This window comes from Stenella coeruleoalba (assembly GCF_951394435.1).
Source record: "Stenella coeruleoalba genome assembly, chromosome: X".
In the NCBI taxonomy this organism is placed as follows: Eukaryota; Metazoa; Chordata; class Mammalia; order Artiodactyla; family Delphinidae; genus Stenella; species Stenella coeruleoalba.
The window spans coordinates 54,331,550-54,353,319 of record NC_137152.1 but is presented as its reverse complement, the minus strand read 5'-3'; the positions used below and the strand labels follow the sequence as shown (position 1 = coordinate 54,353,319).

Sequence of the window (21,770 nt, the reverse complement as noted above, 5' to 3'; positions counted from 1 at the left end):
GGCAAGTTTTTGAAAAGTGAGAATTCTTTTTCATGCATAGCAGTGAGAACATCCTTAACTGAAGCCATTTCATGATGTTTGCACTGAGTGAAACATCAAGTCAGGATAGCTTCAACTATCTTGTTACTCCCTAAATCCTTCCCTGGGAGATATTCCACTCCAGGCCACCATCAAGACTGCAGGCCCATTCCTCCTTCCAAAAGCCTCATCTGTCACTGTGTCCTCCCCCTTCACTCCTGCTCCCTAACCCTCCAGGATTCCTTTGCTGAAGTCGATCCTGGGATACAAACTCTATATGAACTAAGTCAGCTATACAAAAATGGAAAACCGGGTATTTTTTTAAACTGCTTTTATTCTTTAAACAAACTACTGTTCCCCTTTTCCCCTTTGTATATTTCATTTTAGAACATTTGGTGTGTACAAAGAATTTTTAAATGAATTTAAGTTATCTCACTGAAATATAGGATCTAAAGGTTAAATTTTTTAATTGTTTACTGCAAATCATTTCACTTTTACATTTTTTGGCAAATTCAAGATATCAACAAGTCTCAAATATCAACAAAAGTTTATCGCTCACTTTTTTTTTGCTTCATACCAGTTGCAGATATAAGAAAATGAATCAACTACTTTAATACTTTTAAAAATCTCTCTTTAAATACTTTTTATCTCTAAGAATTAAGGAAAACGACTAAGTTCAGATCTTTCACATTCATACCAGTTGTAGATAGAACAAAGTGGACCAACTGCTTGAACAACGTTATACCCTTTTATGTCTGAGAATAAAGGAAACTTAGTAGTTGATGTCACCCCTCACAGCAAGTTAAACTACCTATCAGTTTGCCTCTTCTTAGTTCACATCAATTGCAGATATAATGAAATGAATCAACTACTTGAATAAAGTCATGTCCTTTCTTATATTTAATAAAGGAAATTAAATTGAGATCTTTCACATCTTAGAGCAAGCCTTATCTAGCCTATCAGTTTAGGTAAATCTACTTTCTACATTTAACACTTACATTTAACTTCTAAAGTTAACAAACATTATTTAGAATTCAGGAAACATCTAAACAACTGTAATTAATTTGCAACTATACAAGGTTTTATGAAAAAACAAAATAAAATACTAGGGCTTCCCTGGTGGCTCAGTGGTTAAGAATCCCGGGGACACAGGTTCGAGCCCTGGTCAGCGAAGACCCCACCCCACATGCCGCGGAGCAACTAAGCCTGTGAGCCACAGCTACTCAGCCTGCGCTCTGGAGCCTGCAAGCCACAACTACTAAGCCCACACACCATAACTACTGAAACCCGCGCGCCTAGAGCCCCCACACTGCAAGGAAGACCCAGTGCAGCCAAAAAAAAAAAAAACTAGAGGAGGTCTTGTTTGTAACTTGAGACGTCTCCTGAGTAGCCCAGTTGAAGTGGAAAGCAAAACCCCCAAACAGCCCACGATACATTTTTTTCCCCAAAGAACTAAGCAAAAGGCATTCCCAAATCATTTCATTCACATCAACTCCAACTTTAAGTAATGAATACATTCACGGGGCAACCGGAAGATTCTGAGCTAAACTGATTTTTTTCCCCAAGTGAAGAACGCATCAAACCAAGTTGCCATTTTTTGAACCCCAAAGTTACTTGCAACGTGACCAGTTCTCTTGGGTGGGGCGCAGAGACCCTTCAGGGCAAGAAAGGTGAGAACTTGGCAAACTCACTCCGCTAGGGTAGGACGGTACAGATCTCTTCCTGGTCACCGGCCTCCGGTCCCCCTACCCCGTGAAAGAAGCAACCCAGGGACGATCGAGGAGGATAGAAGAGCGAGGGAGGAAGAAGGGGGGGCGGGGGAGGAGAGAGGGGTGAGCTCTAAGTAAAATGAATAAACAAAACCTTGAGAAAACCGAAGGAAAAAAGCGGAGCCTGCTGAGGAGACGCGGCGGCGGCAGATTCGGCTCCAACGGCGGCCGCCACGGCGATGGCGGCAGCGGGCCTAGATGAGACGCCGGGCCACGCTCCCGCCGGAGCCGGTGTCGAGTGGCTTCACCGAGTTGTAGTGCTCCGCGCTGCTGTAGGAGTACTGCTTGCAGACCAGGGTGAGCGGCTTCTTGGTGTACTCCTCTCCGATGACGACGGCGGGCGAGTTGGCCTGGATCACCTCGATGGGGGTCTGCAGGACGTGCGACAGGGCCCTCAGCTCGAGCTGGCTTCCACACGACGCGCTGAACACGATGTCGTCGCAGTAGCTCAAGAAGTCGTCGCGGCTGCAGGCGTCGCCGGTTTCGGGGTTGCTGAAGAAGGGCAGGAAGTCGTCGACATGCTGCCGCATGTACTCGGCGGTGCGCCTCCGCAGGCTCCCCACGGTCACGGAGAACACCAGCTGGTCTTGGATGGCGCGGTACATGCAGTGGTCGTCGGCCGGGATATCCTTCACCTCCAGATGCTTGGCCCGCAGGATGGCGCCGAGCTTCATTTCCTCGTCATGGCGCAAGCTGGCCAGATGCTCCCTCTCAGCCTTGTCCATCCAATCCTGGCTTTCTCTATTGAAGGCCTCCTTTCTTTTGTGCTTTCTCTGTGCCCTCCAGAGGTGAGGAGGCTTGTTCTCGAGATCCAGCTTGGCCAGATCTTCAGTGACAGAATCGAGGCTGCTGTGATCAGGGAAACTCTCCTGGAACTTCTCCAGCTCCTGCTGGTGCTTCTGCTCCATCTCGGCCTCGAGGCGAGCCACATCGAGGAGCAACTGCTTTCTTCTCTGCTTGTCGCTCTTGGGGATCGAGCTCTTCATGCCCTGAATGTGGGCCTGCAGCTCTGTCTTCTCGCGGCTGTGGCGTCGTAACATCCGCTGATGCTCACTCTGTGAATCTCCCATGATGTTTAAGGGCGGGCGAGAATCGAAGTTTGGTGGCTGAAGTACCGCTACACTTCACGTGAACAGTCTGACCACCGAACTGCCTAGAGCTCCTCAGCCTCCCCTGGCGGCTGTACTCTGTTCCCCTCACCCGCCGTTGCCCTCACTCTATTAACGGACCTCTCTGCCATTGGCCGCTGTCTCTCCGCGGCTACGCCTCCTAAACACTCCTGGCACTAGGATTGGCTGTTGGGAGACCCTACCTATGCTCCCATTAGACCACGTGGCAATACGTGCTTCCGGTTTTAGCGGGGTTCCTGTCCCGGATGTAAAATCCCGCCTTTGTGCCTTACGTGCAGCAACTGAGCTTGTGGAGGTTTTCGTGGACTCTGAGCTGTGTACTTCACTTCCTAGCCTGAACACAATGCAGACACTGGTCCTGCTTGAGAATCACATGACAAATACTGTTACACCAGCTGAATGTGCTCTGACACTGGACTTGTCATTGTTCCCAGTGTTCAGGAGGTAATGTGGCTCTCTCCAGTTCTTTAGCTGCCTTGACTGATGAACCCTTAATTTTTTGTGTGTGTGTGTGGTACGCGGGCCCCTCACTGTCGTGGCCTCCCCCGTTGCGGAGCACAGGCTCCGGACGCGCAGGCTCAGTGGCAATGGCCCACGGGCCCAGCCGCTCTGCGGCACGTGGGATCTTCCCGGACCGGGGCACGAACCCGTGTCCCCTGCATCGGCAGGCGGACTCTCAACCACTGTGCCACCAGGGAAGCCCTGAACCCTTAATTTTGTGTATCAGAACAAAGATATTTCCTTATGTTCCTGGGAACACAGAATCCTTTCAGTTTAGGCCTCAAATCCACCCTGTCCCATCTCAGTGTGAGAAAGCAACAACCTGAAAGTTCACTACAGCTGAGCAGACTTCGTCTCGTGCCAACAGAATGCACCTACCCTAAACTCCCCTTCTCCTGGGTTCCCAGCTTCCAAAATGGGCTCCCATGAAGCACGGCAGTTGACCTTCATCAAGCCACTTCCTTCTGATTATTTTGAATCTCTAAAAGTTCTAAAAAATAAAATAAAATAAAGTAAAATAAAATCCCTAAGCTCTTTCAAACATGCTCTCATCCTGCCCCACTCTGCTCATCTGTATCTTGAACTCCCAAACGGGAAGGCTCTTGAGACAACCTCCTCCTTGTTACAAAGGAGGAAAGTGGACATTTGTCCAAGTTTTTACATATATCAAAACTTCAGTCGTTTTTATTGCTAAGTAGTATTCCATGATATGGATGTACTGTAGTTCATTTAACCATTCACCTGTTGAAGGACCTCTGGGTTATTTCCAGTTTGGGGTTGTTACAATCCCTGCTATAAACACCCATATACAGGTTTTTTGTGTGAGCACAGGGCTTCATTTCTCTGGGAAAAAATGCCCAGGAGTGCAATTTCTGGGTCATATTATAAGTGTATGTTTAGTTTTTTAAGAAGCTATTTTCCAGAGTGATTGTACCATTGTGCATTCTCACCAGCAGTGTATGCGGAATCCAGTTTCTCTGCATCCTCACCAGCATTTGGTGTTGTCATAATTTTTTATTTTTAGTCATTCTGATAGATGTGTAGTGACATCTCACTGTGGTTTTAATTTGTGTTTCCCTGGTGGCTAATCATGTTCATCTTTTCATGTGCCCATTTGCCATCTGTGCTGTATCCTCTTGGGTAAAATCTTTACGTCATTTGCCCATTTTATAACTGGACTGTTTTTTACCACTGAGTTTTGAGACTTCTTTCTATATTCTAGATACTTGTTCTTTGTTGGATATGTGCTTTGCAAGTATTTTCTCCCACATTGTAACTTGTCTTTTCATCTCTTGGTGTCTCTCAGAGCAAAAGTTTTAAATTTCGATGAAGTCCAATTTATCCATTTTTTCCTCTCTAAGTCATGGTTTTGGTGTCAAGAACTCTTTGTCTATCTCTAGATACCAAAGAATTTGTCCTTTTTTTTTTTTACTAAAAGTTTTATAGTTTTGCGTTTTAAGTTGAAACCTGTGATCTGTTTTGTGTTTATTTTCATGTAAAGTTTGAGGCTTAAGCCAAGGTTCATTCTTTTGCCTGTGGTGGTCCAATTCCTCCAGCATCATTTGCTGGAAATGCTATGCTTCCTCCATTGAATTGGTTTCGCATCTTTGTCAAAAATCAGTTAGGCATGTTTGTGTATGTCTATTTCTGGATTCTCTATTCTTTCCCATTGATCAATGTGTCTATCCCTCCTCCAACACCATAGTCTTGATTACTATGGAATAAATCTTGAATATAGGTAGACCCTTTCCTTCAATTTTATTCTTTTTTCAAAATTGTTTTAGCTATTCTAATTCTTTGTCTTTCCATATAAATTTTAGAATAATCTTGTCTATATCTACAAACAAATCTTTCTGGGATTTTCATAGGAATTGTGTTAGAGCCATATATTAATTTGAGGAGAATTGACATCTTTACTACGTTGAGTTTTCCAATCCATGAACACCTGGGTATGTATCTCCATTTATTTAAATTTTCATTGATTTTTTTCATGAATGTTTTATAATTTTCAGCATATATGTCCTGCACATATTTTGTTAGATTTACATTTAAGCATTTCATTCTCTGAGTGATTGTAAATGGTATTGTGTTTTTAATTTTGGTGTTCACATGTGCATTGCTAGCATACAGAAATACAGTTGACTTTTGTATGTTCATCTTGTATTCTATGACCTTGTTCAACTGACTTACTATTTCTAGGTGTTTTATATTTTATTTCTTTTTGGTAGATTCGTTGGAATTTTCTATGTAGAGAATCATGTTGCCTGTGAATAGGGACAGTTTTATTTCATATTTCCAGTCTGTATCCTTTCATTTCCCTTTTTTGCCTTATTGCACTGATTATAACTTCTAGCACTATATTGAATAAGAGTGGTGAGGGCGGGCAGGCTCGCTTTGTTCTGGGTCTTGGGGGAAAGCATTTCATCTTTCAACATTAAGTATGAATTAGCTGCAGGGTTTTTTGGGGTTTCTTGGTAGATGATCTTTATCAAGTTGAGGAAATTTCCCTCTCTATTTTTCTGAGACTTTTTTTTTTGTAATATGAATGGGTATTGAATTTGTCAAATATTTTTTTCTGTATCAATTGAATTGTTTGTGTGATTTTTCTTCTTTAGCTTATTAATATGGTGGATTACGTTGATGTACTGTCAAGTATTGAACCAGTCTTGCATCCCTGAAATTAACCCCATTTGGTCATGGTTTACAATTCTTTATATACGTCGCTCAATTCTATTTGCTAAGATTTTATTAGGGATTTAAAAATCTACCTTCATGAGAGATATTTGCCTGTAGGTTTCTCTTTCAGTGCTGTTTTGTTCGGTTTTGATATTAGGGTAATACTAGCTTCATAAAATGAATTTGGAAGTCTTCCTTCCTCTTCTGTTTTTCTAGAAGAGATTATGTAACAGAGTTAATTCTTTCAGTGTTTGGTGGGATTCTTCAGTGAAAACATCTGGGCCAAAAGATTGCTGTTGGGGGAGCATTAAAATTACAAAATTGTTTTCCTTAATAGTTGTGGGGCTAATCGATTTCTCCATCGAACCTGAATGAGATCCTTGCTGGGTAGAATAATCTTGGTTGTTGGTTCTTCCCTTTCATCACTTTATATATGTCATGCCACTCCCTTCTTGCTTATAGAGTTTCTGCTGAGAAATCAGCTGTTAACCTTATGGGAGTTCCCTTGTACGTTATTTGTCGTTTTCTATACCCCCTTGGAGCCAAGCCCCCTTCCCCAGGTAGTCCCATTTCCCCACATTACACACCCTGCCCCAGCAGATAAGCCCATCCCCCATCAGAAGCCCTTAACCTGCCTGTGCTTTGAAGCCAGGCAGGCCCTCTTCTCAGCCGGGCTCTCTTTGTCCGTTTATACCTGCCTCCCCAGCTACCTATGCCCCCTTCCCTGGCCAAGGCTAGCTCCCCAGCCTGGTTCCCTTCCCCTCCTAGGCAGGCTTCCCCTATACCCACCTAGACCCTCACCCCAGCGGAGTCACATTCCCAGCCAGTATCCTCTTTTGCAGCAACCCTACCCAGGCCCCTGCCCCAGCTTGTTACCCACCCACCCCCGCCAGCCCGTGCCCAGGCTCCCTGACCCAACTTGGTTTTCCTTCCCCAGCCTATGTCCCCTTGCCCGGCCAGGCCCCTTTCCCCAGCCAGAGCCTCTTCCTCAGCCTATGCCTCCTTCTTTGGATTGGCCCCCTTTCTAAACCAGCCATCTTACCAGCCTGTGTCCAACTCTCCAGCCTCTAGCCACTTGTCTGGAAGTTTTCTCACCCTGGGCCACAGCCCAGCCTCTTTACCATCCTATGCTGTCAGCCTCCCCTCCCCAGGCAGGCCTCAACCCCAGCCTGTCTTATTCCCCATGCAGGACCCTTCTGCTCGCAGGCCCCTCACCCAGCCAGGGCCTGTTCCCCGACCTGAGACCCTGTTGACAGCCTCCTTAGCCAGGCTACCCTTCCCCGGGCAAAGCCCCTTTGCAACCCTTTGTTCCCTTGCCCTCACGGGACCCCTTCTCCAGAAAGGGCCTCCTTCTGACAGCCAAGTGCTTGTGCCCAGCCTTTTCCCTTTTCAGCTGGACCACTTTTCCAAGGAGTTCCCCCTTCACTGGCCTTTCATAGCCAGTGCCTCCTTCCCTGGCCACGCATCCTCCTCTCTCAGCTCTCCATCACCGGTAAAGTCTCCTCCCCAACCATGTGATGTTTCCCTGCCGGCACCCCTTCACACACACATGCCCCCAGCTGAGAACTCTTTCCCAGCCAGACTCCTCCCCACAGCCAGGTTCTCTTCACCCAGGGACCTAACAGCCTCTCCCCCAGTCTAAGCTCATTTTCCCAGGCGGGCCTCCTTCCCAGTAAGGTACCTTTCCTCAACCGGTATACCTCTTCCTCAACCAAACCCCTTCCCTAGCTTATTCCCCCTCCTCAGCCAGACCTTCTCCCCATCCCTAGCCTGTGGCCCCAGCTAGGTCCCTTTCCTCAACCATGTGCCCTCCCTCAGCCAGGACACACGCCTTCGTTCCCAGGCAGGATCCCTGCCCTAGCAGGCCCTCTCCACCTGCTAATGCCCCTCTTCCAGCCAGGTCCATCAACCCACCTATTATCCCATGCCCAGCCTATGTCGGTCTCAGCATTCGTACGTCTCCCGCCACCAGGTTCCTTTCCTAGCCTGTGCCTCCCTCCCAGGCCCCATTCCCCTGCCAGAGCCCCTCCCCGGGCAGGCCACCTTTCCCTGCCAGGATATTTTCACCCCCCAATCTGCCCCAGCCCAGCCAGTCTCCCATCCTCAGCTTGTGCCACCCTATCAAGTCTGTGCACCTTTTCCAAGACAGGCCCCTTCCCACATCCGGGCCCCTTCCCCAGCCTCACCCTCTTCCCCAGCTTAAGCCTACTTTCCCAGCCAGATCTCTTTCCCTGCTCAGGTGCCATTCCCCAGGCTTTTCCCCCTTGAACAGTCAAGGATTCCTTTCTCATCCTTTGCCTCCTAACTCAACTAAGCCTCTTTCCCTTGACCAGCCAAGTCCTCCTTCCATAGGCAGCCCTCTCTCCATTATCTCCTTCCTAGCCTGGCCTCCTTCTTCACCCTGTGCCCCAGTCCACAAGGTGTCCTTACCTAGCCATCTCCCCTTCTTCTGCCTGTTCCCCTTTCCCCTGCCACGTCCCATTCATCCCCCTAGACTGACCCCTTCCCCAATTTTCACCCTTTTTCCCAGCCAGGCCCCCTTCTACAGATTATGCCTCCCTTCCTGGCCTATTCTTCCTTCCCCAGCCAGCATTCTCATCCCTATAAAAGGCTCTCTTCTCACAATGCATCCAAATACCTAGTTTTCTCAGGGACTTCCTCTTCTCAGCCAGCTGGCTATCTGAAAATGTATGTGATGCACACATTTACACAGTGAGCTATCTGGCAGGATTTCTATATTTGTATTTTGAAAACAGATTCCCCCCCCGCACCCCCTGCCTTCAAGAAAAAAAAAAAACAGTGGCACTTCTTTCCCTCCTGCAACTAGCCCTGGACTGGCAAGTTTTTGAAAGTGAGAATTCTTTTTCATGCATAGCAGTGAGAACATCCTTAACTGAAGCCATTTCATGATGTTTGCACTGAGTGAAACATCAAGTCAGGATAGCTTCAACTATCTTGTTACTCCCTAAATCCTTCCCTGGGAGATATTCCACTCCAGGCCACCATCAAGACTGCAGGCCCATTCCTCCTTCCAAAAGCCTCATCTGTCACTGTGTCCTCCCCCTTCACTCCTGCTCCCTAACCCTCCAGGATTCCTTTGCTGAAGTCGATCCTGGGATACAAACTCTATATGAACTAAGTCAGCTATACAAAAATGGAAAACCGGGTATTTTTTTAAACTGCTTTTATTCTTTAAACAAACTACTGTTCCCCTTTTCCCCTTTGTATATTTCATTTTAGAATATTTGGTGTGTACAAAGAATTTTTAAATGAATTTAAGTTATCTCACTGAAATATAGGATCTAAAGGTTAAATTTTTTAATTGTTTACTGCAAATCATTTCACTTTTACATTTTTTGGCAAATTCAAGATATCAACAAGTCTCAAATATCAACAAAAGTTTATCGCTCACTTTTTTTTTGCTTCATACCAGTTGCAGATATAAGAAAATGAATCAACTACTTTAATACTTTTAAAAATCTCTCTTTAAATACTTTTTATCTCTAAGAATTAAGGAAAACGACTAAGTTCAGATCTTTCACATTCATACCAGTTGTAGATAGAACAAAGTGGACCAACTGCTTGAACAACGTTATACCCTTTTATGTCTGAGAATAAAGGAAACTTAGTAGTTGATGTCACCCCTCACAGCAAGTTAAACTACCTATCAGTTTGCCTCTTCTTAGTTCACATCAATTGCAGATATAATGAAATGAATCAACTACTTGAATAAAGTCATGTCCTTTCTTATATTTAATAAAGGAAATTAAATTGAGATCTTTCACATCTTAGAGCAAGCCTTATCTAGCCTATCAGTTTAGGTAAATCTACTTTCTACATTTAACACTTACATTTAACTTCTAAAGTTAACAAACATTATTTAGAATTCAGGAAACATCTAAACAACTGTAATTAATTTGCAACTATACAAGGTTTTATGAAAAAACAAAATAAAATACTAGGGCTTCCCTGGTGGCTCAGTGGTTAAGAATCCCGGGGACACAGGTTCGAGCCCTGGTCAGCGAAGACCCCACCCCACATGCCGCGGAGCAACTAAGCCTGTGAGCCACAGCTACTCAGCCTGCGCTCTGGAGCCTGCAAGCCACAACTACTAAGCCCACACACCATAACTACTGAAACCCGCGCGCCTAGAGCCCCCACACTGCAAGGAAGACCCAGTGCAGCCAAAAAAAAAAAAAACTAGAGGAGGTCTTGTTTGTAACTTGAGACGTCTCCTGAGTAGCCCAGTTGAAGTGGAAAGCAAAACCCCCAAACAGCCCACGATACATTTTTTTCCCCAAAGAACTAAGCAAAAGGCATTCCCAAATCATTTCATTCACATCAACTCCAACTTTAAGTAATGAATACATTCACGGGGCAACCGGAAGATTCTGAGCTAAACTGAGTTTTTTCCCCAAGTGAAGAACGCATCAAACCAAGTTGCCATTTTTTGAACCCCAAAGTTACTTGCAACGTGACCAGTTCTCATGGGTGGGGCGCAGAGACCCTTCAGGGCAAGAAAGGTGAGAACTTGGCAAACTCACTCCGCTAGGGTAGGACGGTACAGATCTCTTCCTGGTCACCGGCCTCCGGTCCCCCTACCCCGTGAAAGAAGCAACCCAGGGACGATCGAGGAGGATAGAAGAGCGAGGGAGGAAGAAGGGGGGGCGGGGGAGGAGAGAGGGGTGAGCTCTAAGTAAAATGAATAAACAAAACCTTGAGAAAACCGAAGGAAAAAAGCGGAGCCTGCTGAGGAGCCGCGGCGGCGGCAGATTCGGCTCCAACGGCGGCCGCCACGGCGATGGCGGCAGCGGGCCTAGATGAGACGCCGGGCCACGCTCCCGCCGGAGCCGGTGTCGAGTGGCTTCACCGAGTTGTAGTGCTCCGCGCTGCTGTAGGAGTACTGCTTGCAGACCAGGGTGAGCGGCTTCTTGGTGTACTCCTCTCCGATGACGACGGCGGGCGAGTTGGCCTGGATCACCTCGATGGGGGTCTGCAGGACGTGCGACAGGGCCCTCAGCTCGAGCTGGCTTCCACACGACGCGCTGAACACGATGTCGTCGCAGTAGCTCAAGAAGTCGTCGCGGCTGCAGGCGTCGCCGGTTTCGGGGTTGCTGAAGAAGGGCAGGAAGTCGTCGACATGCTGCCGCATGTACTCGGCGGTGCGCCTCCGCAGGCTCCCCACGGTCACGGAGAACACCAGCTGGTCTTGGATGGCGCGGTACATGCAGTGGTCGTCGGCCGGGATATCCTTCACCTCCAGATGCTTGGCCCGCAGGATGGCGCCGAGCTTCATTTCCTCGTCATGGCGCAAGCTGGCCAGATGCTCCCTCTCAGCCTTGTCCATCCAATCCTGGCTTTCTCTATTGAAGGCCTCCTTTCTTTTGTGCTTTCTCTGTGCCCTCCAGAGGTGAGGAGGCTTGTTCTCGAGATCCAGCTTGGCCAGATCTTCAGTGACAGAATCGAGGCTGCTGTGATCAGGGAAACTCTCCTGGAACTTCTCCAGCTCCTGCTGGTGCTTCTGCTCCATCTCGGCCTCGAGGCGAGCCACATCGAGGAGCAACTGCTTTCTTCTCTGCTTGTCGCTCTTGGGGATCGAGCTCTTCATGCCCTGAATGTGGGCCTGCAGCTCTGTCTTCTCGCGGCTGTGGCGTCGTAACATCCGCTGATGCTCACTCTGTGAATCTCCCATGATGTTTAAGGGCGGGCGAGAATCGAAGTTTGGTGGCTGAAGTACCGCTACACTTCACGTGAACAGTCTGACCACCGAACTGCCTAGAGCTCCTCAGCCTCCCCTGGCGGCTGTACTCTGTTCCCCTCACCCGCCGTTGCCCTCACTCTATTAACGGACCTCTCTGCCATTGGCCGCTGTCTCTCCGCGGCTACGCCTCCTAAACACTCCTGGCACTAGGATTGGCTGTTGGGAGACCCTACCTATGCTCCCATTAGACCACGTGGCAATACGTGCTTCCGGTTTTAGCGGGGTTCCTGTCCCGGATGTAAAATCCCGCCTTTGTGCCTTACGTGCAGCAACTGAGCTTGTGGAGGTTTTCGTGGACTCTGAGCTGTGTACTTCACTTCCTAGCCTGAACACAATGCAGACACTGGTCCTGCTTGAGAATCACATGACAAATACTGTTACACCAGCTGAATGTGCTCTGACACTGGACTTGTCATTGTTCCCAGTGTTCAGGAGGTAATGTGGCTCTCTCCAGTTCTTTAGCTGCCTTGACTGATGAACCCTTAATTTTTTGTGTGTGTGTGTGGTACGCGGGCCCCTCACTGTCGTGGCCTCCCCCGTTGCGGAGCACAGGCTCCGGACGCGCAGGCTCAGTGGCAATGGCCCACGGGCCCAGCCGCTCTGCGGCACGTGGGATCTTCCCGGACCGGGGCACGAACCCGTGTCCCCTGCATCGGCAGGCGGACTCTCAACCACTGTGCCACCAGGGAAGCCCTGAACCCTTAATTTTGTGTATCAGAACAAAGATATTTCCTTATGTTCCTGGGAACACAGAATCCTTTCAGTTTAGGCCTCAAATCCACCCTGTCCCATCTCAGTGTGAGAAAGCAACAACCTGAAAGTTCACTACAGCTGAGCAGACTTCGTCTCGTGCCAACAGAATGCACCTACCCTAAACTCCCCTTCTCCTGGGTTCCCAGCTTCCAAAATGGGCTCCCATGAAGCACGGCAGTTGACCTTCATCAAGCCACTTCCTTCTGATTATTTTGAATCTCTAAAAGTTCTAAAAAATAAAATAAAATAAAGTAAAATAAAATCCCTAAGCTCTTTCAAACATGCTCTCATCCTGCCCCACTCTGCTCATCTGTATCTTGAACTCCCAAACGGGAAGGCTCTTGAGACAACCTCCTCCTTGTTACAAAGGAGGAAAGTGGACATTTGTCCAAGTTTTTACATATATCAAAACTTCAGTCGTTTTTATTGCTAAGTAGTATTCCATGATATGGATGTACTGTAGTTCATTTAACCATTCACCTGTTGAAGGACCTCTGGGTTATTTCCAGTTTGGGGTTGTTACAATCCCTGCTATAAACACCCATATACAGGTTTTTTGTGTGAGCACAGGGCTTCATTTCTCTGGGAAAAAATGCCCAGGAGTGCAATTTCTGGGTCATATTATAAGTGTATGTTTAGTTTTTTAAGAAGCTATTTTCCAGAGTGATTGTACCATTGTGCATTCTCACCAGCAGTGTATGCGGAATCCAGTTTCTCTGCATCCTCACCAGCATTTGGTGTTGTCATAATTTTTTATTTTTAGTCATTCTGATAGATGTGTAGTGACATCTCACTGTGGTTTTAATTTGTGTTTCCCTGGTGGCTAATCATGTTCATCTTTTCATGTGCCCATTTGCCATCTGTGCTGTATCCTCTTGGGTAAAATCTTTACGTCATTTGCCCATTTTATAACTGGACTGTTTTTTACCACTGAGTTTTGAGACTTCTTTCTATATTCTAGATACTTGTTCTTTGTTGGATATGTGCTTTGCAAGTATTTTCTCCCACATTGTAACTTGTCTTTTCATCTCTTGGTGTCTCTCAGAGCAAAAGTTTTAAATTTCGATGAAGTCCAATTTATCCATTTTTTCCTCTCTAAGTCATGGTTTTGGTGTCAAGAACTCTTTGTCTAACTCTAGATACCAAAGAATTTGTCCTTTTTTTTTTTTTTTTACTAAAAGTTTTATAGTTTTGCGTTTTAAGCTGAAACCTGTGATCTGTTTTGTGTTTATTTTCATGTAAAGTTTGAGGCTTAAGCCAAGGTTCATTCTTTTGCCTGTGGTGGTCCAATTCCTCCAGCATCATTTGCTGGAAATGCTATGCTTCCTCCATTGAATTGGTTTCGCATCTTTGTCAAAAATCAGTTAGGCATATTTGTGTATGTCTATTTCTGGATTCTCTATTCTTTTCCATTGATCAATGTGTCTATCCCTCCTCCAACACCATAGTCTTGATTACTATGGAATAAATCTTGAATATAGGTAGACCCTTTCCTTCAATTTTATTCTTTTTTCAAAATTGTTTTAGCTATTCTAATTCTTTGTCTTTCCATATAAATTTTAGAATAATCTTGTCTATATCTACAAACAAATCTTTCTGGGATTTTCATAGGAATTGTGTTAGAGCCATATATTAATTTGAGGAGAATTGACATCTTTACTACGTTGAGTTTTCCAATCCATGAACACCTGGGTATGTATCTCCATTTATTTAAATTTTCATTGATTTTTTTCATGAATGTTTTATAATTTTCAGCATATATGTCCTGCACATATTTTGTTAGATTTACATTTAAGCATTTCATTCTTTGAGTGATTGTAAATGGTATTGTGTTTTTAATTTTGGTGTTCACATGTGCATTGCTAGCATACAGAAATACAGTTGACTTTTGTATGTTCATCTTGTATTCTATGACCTTGTTCAACTGACTTACTATTTCTAGGTGTTTTATATTTTATTTCTTTTTGGTAGATTCGTTGGAATTTTCTATGTAGAGAATCATGTTGCCTGTGAATAGGGACAGTTTTATTTCATATTTCCAGTCTGTATCCTTTCATTTCCCTTTTTTGCCTTATTGCACTGATTATAACTTCTAGCACTATATTGAATAAGAGTGGTGAGGGCGGGCAGGCTCGCTTTGTTCTGGGTCTTGGGGGAAAGCATTTCATCTTTCAACATTAAGTATGAATTAGCTGCAGGGTGTTTTTGGGTTTTCTTGGTAGATGATCTTTATCAAGTTGAGGAAATTCCCCTCTCTATTTTTCTGAGACTTTTTTTTTTGTAATATGAATGGGTATTGAATTTGTCAAATATTTTTTTCTGTATCAATTGAATTGTTTGTGTGATTTTTCTTCTTTAGCTTATTAATATGGTGGATTACGTTGATGTACTGTCAAGTATTGAACCAGTCTTGCATCCCTGAAATTAACCCCATTTGGTCATGGTTTACAATTCTTTATATACGTCGCTCAATTCTATTTGCTAAGATTTTATTAGGGATTTAAAAATCTACCTTCATGAGAGATATTTGCCTGTAGGTTTCTCTTTCAGTACTGTTTTGTTCGGTTTTGATATTAGGGTAATACTAGCTTCATAAAATGAATTTGGAAGTCTTCCTTCCTCTTCTGTTTTTCTAGAAGAGATTATGTAACAGAGTTAATGCTTTCAGTGTTTGGTGGGATTCTTCAGTGAAAACATCTGGGCCAAAAGATTGCTGTTGGGGGAGCATTAAAATTACAAAATTGTTTTCCTTAATAGTTGTGGGGCTTATCGATTTCTCCGTCGAACCTGAATGAGATCCTTGCTGGGTAGAATAATCTTGGTTGTTGGTTCTTCCCTTTCATCACTTTATATATGTCATGCCACTCCCTTCTTGCTTATAGAGTTTCTGCTGAGAAATCAGCTGTTAACCTTATGGGAGTTCCCTTGTACGTTATTTGTCGTTTTCTATACCCCCTTGGAGCCAAGCCGCCTTCCCCAGGTAGTCCCATTTCCCCACATTATGCACCCTGCCCCAGCAGATAAGCCCCTCCCCCATCAGAAACCCTTAACCTGCCTGTGCTTCGAAGCCAGCCAGGCCCTCTTCTCAGCCGGGCTCTCTTTGTCCGTTTATACCTGCCTCCCCAGCTACCTATGCCCCCTTCCCTGGCCAAGGCTAGCTCCCCAGCCTGGTTCCCTTCCCCTCCTAGGCAGGCTTCCCCTATACCCACCTAGACCCTCACCCCAGCGGAGTCACATTCCCAGCCAGTATCCTCTTTTGCAGCAACCCTACCCAGGCCCCTGCCCCAGCTTGTTACCCACCCACCCCCGCCAGCCCGTGCCCAGGCTCCCTGATCCAACTTGGTTTTCCTTCCCCAGCCTATGTCCCCTTGCCCGGCCAGGCCCCTTTCCCCAGCCAGAGCCTCTTCCTCAGCCTATGCCTCCTTCTTTGGATTGGCCCCCTTTCTAAACCAGCCATCTTACCAGCCTGTGTCCAACTCTCCAGCCTCTAGCCACTTGTCTGGAAGTTTTCCCACCCTGGGCCACAGCCCAGCCTCTTTACCATCCTATGCTGCCAGCCTCCCCTCCCCAGGCAGGCCTCAACCCCAGCCTGTCTTATTCCCCATGCAGGACCCTTCTGCTCGCAGGCCCCTCACCCAGCCAGGGCCTGTTCCCCGACCTGAGACCCTGTTGACAGCCTCCTTAGCCAGGCTACCCTTCCCCGGGCAAAGCCCCTTTGCAACCCTTTGTTCCCTTGCCCTCACGGGACCCCTTCTCCAGAAAGGGCCTCCTTCTGACAGCCAGGTGCTTGTGCCCAGCCTTTTCCCTTTTCAGCTGGACCACTTTTCCAAGGAGTTCCCCCTTCACTGGCCTTTCATAGCCAGTGCCTCCTTCCCTGGCCACGCATCCTCCTCTCTCAGCTCTCCATCACCGGTAAAGTCTCCTCCCCAACCATGTGATGTTTCCCTGCCGGCACCCCTTCACACACACATGCCCCCAGCTGAGAACTCTTTCCCAGCCAGACTCCTCCCCACAGCCAGGTTCTCTTCACCCAGGGACCTAACAGCCTCTCCCCCAGTCTAAGCTCATTTTCCCAGGCGGGCCTCCTTCCCAGTAAGGTACCTTTCCTCAACCGGTATACCTCTTCCTCAACCAAAGCCCTTCCCTAGCTTATTCCCCCTCCTCAGCCAGACCTTCTCCCCATCCCTAGCCCGTGGCCCCAGCTAGGGCCCTTTCCTCAACCACGTGCTCCCCCTCAGCCAGGACACATGCCTTCGTTCCCAGGCAGGATCCCTGCCCTAGCAGGCCCTCTCCACCTGCTAATGCCCCTCTTCCAGCCAGGTCCATCAACCCACCTATTATCCCATGCCCAGCCTATGTCGGTCTCAGCATTCGTACGTCTCCCGCCACCAGGTTCCTTTCCTAGCCTGTGCCTCCTTCCCTCCCAGGCCCCATTCCCCTGCCAGAGCCCCTCCCCGGGCCGGCCACCTTTCCCTGCCAGGATATTTTCACCCCCCAATCTCCCCCAGCCCAGCCAGTCTCCCATCCTCAGCTTGTGCCACCCTATCAAGTCTGTGACCCTTTTCCAAGACAGGCCCCTTCCCACATCCAGGCCCCTTCCCCAGCCTCACCCTCTTCCCCAGCTTAAGCCTACTTTCCCAGCCAGATCTCTTTCCCTGCTCAGGTGCCATTCCCCACGCTTTTCCCCCTTGAACAGTCAAGGATTCCTTTCTCATCCTTTGCCTCCTAACTCAACTAAGCCTCTTTCCCTTGACCAGCCAAGTCCTCCTTCCATAGGCAGCCCTCACTCCATGATCCCCTTCCTAGCCTGGCCTCCTTCTTCATCCTGTGCCCCAGTCCACACAGGTGTCCTTACCTAGCCGTCTCCCCTTCTTCTGCCTGTTCCCCTTTCCCCTGCCACGTCCCATTCATCCCCCTAGACTGACCCCTTCCCCAGTTTTCACCCTTTTCCGCAGCCAGGCCCCCTTCTACAGATTATGCCTCCCTTCCTGGCCTATTCTTCCTTCCCCAGCCAGCATTCTCATCCCTATAAAAGGCTCTCTTCTCACAATGCATCCAAATACCTAGTTTTCTCAGGGACTTCCTCTTCTCAGCCAGCTGGCTATCTGAAAATGTATGTGATGCACACATTTACACAGTGAGCTATCTGGCAGGATTTCTATATTTGTATTTTGAAAACAGATTCCCCCCCCACCCCCTGCCTTCAAGAAAAAAAAAAACAGTGGCACTTCTTTCCCTCCTGCAACTAGCCCTGGACTGGCAAGTTTTTGAAAAGTGAGAATTCTTTTTCATGCATAGCAGTGAGAACATCCTTAACTGAAGCCATTTCATGATGTTTGCACTGAGTGAAACATCAAGTCAGGATAGCTTCAACTATCTTGTTACTCCCTAAATCCTTCCCTGGGAGATATTCCACTCCAGGCCACCATCAAGACTGCAGGCCCATTCCTCCTTCCAAAAGCCTCATCTGTCACTGTGTCCTCCCCCTTCACTCCTGCTCCCTAACCCTCCAGGATTCCTTTGCTGAAGTCGATCCTGGGATACAAACTCTATATGAACTAAGTCAGCTATACAAAAATGGAAAACCGGGTATTTTTTTAAACTGCTTTTATTCTTTAAACAAACTACTGTTCCCCTTTTCCCCTTTGTATATTTCATTTTAGAACATTTGGTGTGTACAAAGAATTTTTAAATGAATTTAAGTTATCTCACTGAAATATAGGATCTAAAGGTTAAATTTTTTAATTGTTTACTGCAAATCATTTCACTTTTACATTTTTTGGCAAATTCAAGATATCAACAAGTCTCAAATATCAACAAAAGTTTATCGCTCACTTTTTTTTTGCTTCATACCAGTTGCAGATATAAGAAAATGAATCAACTACTTTAATACTTTTAAAAATCTCTCTTTAAATACTTTTTATCTCTAAGAATTAAGGAAAACGACTAAGTTCAGATCTTTCACATTCATACCAGTTGTAGATAGAACAAAGTGGACCAACTGCTTGAACAACGTTATACCCTTTTATGTCTGAGAATAAAGGAAACTTAGTAGTTGATGTCACCCCTCACAGCAAGTTAAACTACCTATCAGTTTGCCTCTTCTTAGTTCACATCAATTGCAGATATAATGAAATGAATCAACTACTTGAATAAAGTCATGTCCTTTCTTATATTTAATAAAGGAAATTAAATTGAGATCTTTCACATCTTAGAGCAAGCCTTATCTAGCCTATCAGTTTAGGTAAATCTACTTTCTACATTTAACACTTACATTTAACTTCTAAAGTTAACAAACATTATTTAGAATTCAGGAAACATCTAAACAACTGTAATTAATTTGCAACTATACAAGGTTTTATGAAAAAACAAAATAAAATACTAGGGCTTCCCTGGTGGCTCAGTGGTTAAGAATCCCGGGGACACAGGTTCGAGCCCTGGTCAGCGAAGACCCCACCCCACATGCCGCGGAGCAACTAAGCCTGTGAGCCACAGCTACTCAGCCTGCGCTCTGGAGCCTGCAAGCCACAACTACTAAGCCCACACACCATAACTACTGAAACCCGCGCGCCTAGAGCCCCCACACTGCAAGGAAGACCCAGTGCAGCCAAAAAAAAAAAAAAACTAGAGGAGGTCTTGTTTGTAACTTGAGACGTCTCCTGAGTAGCCCAGTTGAAGTGGAAAGCAAAACCCCCAAACAGCCCACGATACATTTTTTTCCCCAAAGAACTAAGCAAAAGGCATTCCCAAATCATTTCATTCACATCAACTCCAACTTTAAGTAATGAATACATTCACGGGGCAACCGGAAGATTCTGAGCTAAACTGATTTTTTTCCCCAAGTGAAGAACGCATCAAACCAAGTTGCCATTTTTTGAACCCCAAAGTTACTTGCAACGTGACCAGTTCTCATGGGTGGGGCGCAGAGACCCTTCAGGGCAAGAAAGGTGAGAACTTGGCAAACTCACTCCGCTAGGGTAGGACGGTACAGATCTCTTCCTGGTCACCGGCCTCCGGTCCCCCTACCCCGTGAAAGAAGCAACCCAGGGACGATCGAGGAGGATAGAAGAGCGAGGGAGGAAGAAGGGGGGGCGGGGGAGGAGAGAGGGGTGAGCTCTAAGTAAAATGAATAAACAAAACCTTGAGAAAACCGAAGGAAAAAAGCGGAGCCTGCTGAGGAGACGCGGCGGCGGCAGATTCGGCTCCAACGGCGGCCGCCACGGCGATGGCGGCAGCGGGCCTAGATGAGACGCCGGGCCACGCTCCCGCCGGAGCCGGTGTCGAGTGGCTTCACCGAGTTGTAGTGCTCCGCGCTGCTGTAGGAGTACTGCTTGCAGACCAGGGTGAGCGGCTTCTTGGTGTACTCCTCTCCGATGACGACGGCGGGCGAGTTGGCCTGGATCACCTCGATGGGGGTCTGCAGGACGTGCGACAGGGCCCTCAGCTCGAGCTGGCTTCCACACGACGCGCTGAACACGATGTCGTCGCAGTAGCTCAAGAAGTCGTCGCGGCTGCAGGCGTCGCCGGTTTCGGGGTTGCTGAAGAAGGGCAGGAAGTCGTCGACATGCTGCCGCATGTACTCGGCGGTGCGCCTCCGCAGGCTCCCCACGGTCACGGAGAACACCAGCTGGTCTTGGATGGCGCGGTACATGCAGTGGTCGTCGGCCGGGATATCCTTCACCTCCAGATGCTTGGCCCGCAGGATGGCGCCGAGCTTCATTTCCTCGTCATGGCGCAAGCTGGCCAGATGCTCCCTCTCAGCCTTGTCCATCCAATCCTGGCTTTCTCTATTGAAGGCCTCCTTTCTTTTGTGCTTTCTCTGTGCCCTCCAGAGGTGAGGAGGCTTGTTCTCGAGATCCAGCTTGGCCAGATCTTCAGTGACAGAATCGAGGCTGCTGTGATCAGGGAAACTCTCCTGGAACTTCTCCAGCTCCTGCTGGTGCTTCTGCTCCATCTCGGCCTCGAGGCGAGCCACATCGAGGAGCAACTGCTTTCTTCTCTGCTTGTCGCTCTTGGGGATCGAGCTCTTCATGCCCTGAATGTGGGCCTGCAGCTCTGTCTTCTCGCGGCTGTGGCGTCGTAACATCCGCTGATGCTCACTCTGTGAATCTCCCATGATGTTTAAGGGCGGGCGAGAATCGAAGTTTGGTGGCTGAAGTACCGCTACACTTCACGTGAACAGTCTGACCACCGAACTGCCTAGAGCTCCTCAGCCTCCCCTGGCGGCTGTACTCTGTTCCCCTCACCCGCCGTTGCCCTCACTCTATTAACGGACCTCTCTGCCATTGGCCGCTGTCTCTCCGCGGCTACGCCTCCTAAACACTCCTGGCACTAGGATTGGCTGTTGGGAGACCCTACCTATGCTCCCATTAGACCACGTGGCAATACGTGCTTCCGGTTTCAGCGGGGTTCCTGTCCCGGATGTAAAATCCCACCTTTGTGCGTTATGTGCAGCAACTGAGCTTGTGGAGGTTTTCGTGGACTCTGAACTGCGTACTTCACTTCCTAGCCTGAACACAATGCAGACACTGGTCCTGCTTGAGAATCACATGACAAATACTGTTACACCAGCTGAATGTGCTCTGACACTGGACTTGTCATTGTTCCCAGTGTTCAGGAGGTAATGTGGCTCTCTCCAGTTCTTTAGCTGCCTTGACTGATGAACCCTTAATTTTGTGTGTGTGTGTGTGGTACGCGGGCCCCTCACTGTCGTGGCCTCCCCCGTTGCGGAGCACAGGCTCCGGACGCGCAGGCTCAGTGGCAATGGCCCACGGGCCCAGCCGCTCCGTGGCACGTGGGATCTTCCCGGACCGGGGCACGAACCCGTGTCCCCTGCATCGGCAGGCGGACTCTCAACCACTGTGCCACCAGGGAAGCCCTGAACCCTTAATTTTGTGTATCAGAACAAAGGTATTTCCTTATGTTCCTGGGAACACAGAATCCTTTCAGTTTAGGCCTCAAATCCACCCTGTCCCATCTCAGTGTGAGAAAGCAACAACCTGAAAGTTCACTACAGCTGAGCAGACTTCGTCTCGTGCCAACAGAATGCACCTACCCTAAACTCCCCTTCTCCTGGGTTCCCAGCTTCCAAAATGGGCTCCCATGAAGCACGACAGTTGACCTTCATCAAGCCACTTCCTTCTGATTATTTTGAATCTCTAA

The 21,770-nt window shown here is 47.4% G+C and overlaps 3 protein-coding genes across 3 annotated transcripts; all 3 read right to left on the bottom strand.

Moving 5' to 3' along the window:
- Nucleotides 1–177: 177 nt before the first annotated feature.
- LOC307180374 (OTU domain-containing protein 6A-like) lies at nt 178–3,022 on the bottom strand. The gene has a single exon (XM_079910590.1). It carries the CDS (start codon nt 2,855–2,857, stop codon nt 1,982–1,984), a length of 876 nt encoding a protein of 291 aa, XP_079766716.1. The 5' UTR covers nt 2,858–3,022; the 3' UTR covers nt 178–1,981.
- Nucleotides 3,023–10,878: 7,856 nt separating this feature from the next.
- Nucleotides 10,879–11,951, bottom strand: LOC307179956 (OTU domain-containing protein 6A-like). The gene has a single exon (XM_079909845.1). The coding sequence runs from the start codon at nt 11,784–11,786 to the stop codon at nt 10,911–10,913; it is 876 nt and encodes a 291-aa protein (XP_079765971.1). The 5' UTR covers nt 11,787–11,951; the 3' UTR covers nt 10,879–10,910.
- A 5,321-nt stretch (nt 11,952–17,272) lies between these two features.
- Nucleotides 17,273–21,408, bottom strand: LOC307180734 (OTU domain-containing protein 6A-like). The gene has a single exon (XM_079911126.1). It carries the CDS (start codon nt 20,722–20,724, stop codon nt 19,849–19,851), a length of 876 nt encoding a protein of 291 aa, XP_079767252.1. The 5' UTR covers nt 20,725–21,408; the 3' UTR covers nt 17,273–19,848.
- Nucleotides 21,409–21,770: the final 362 nt, after the last annotated feature.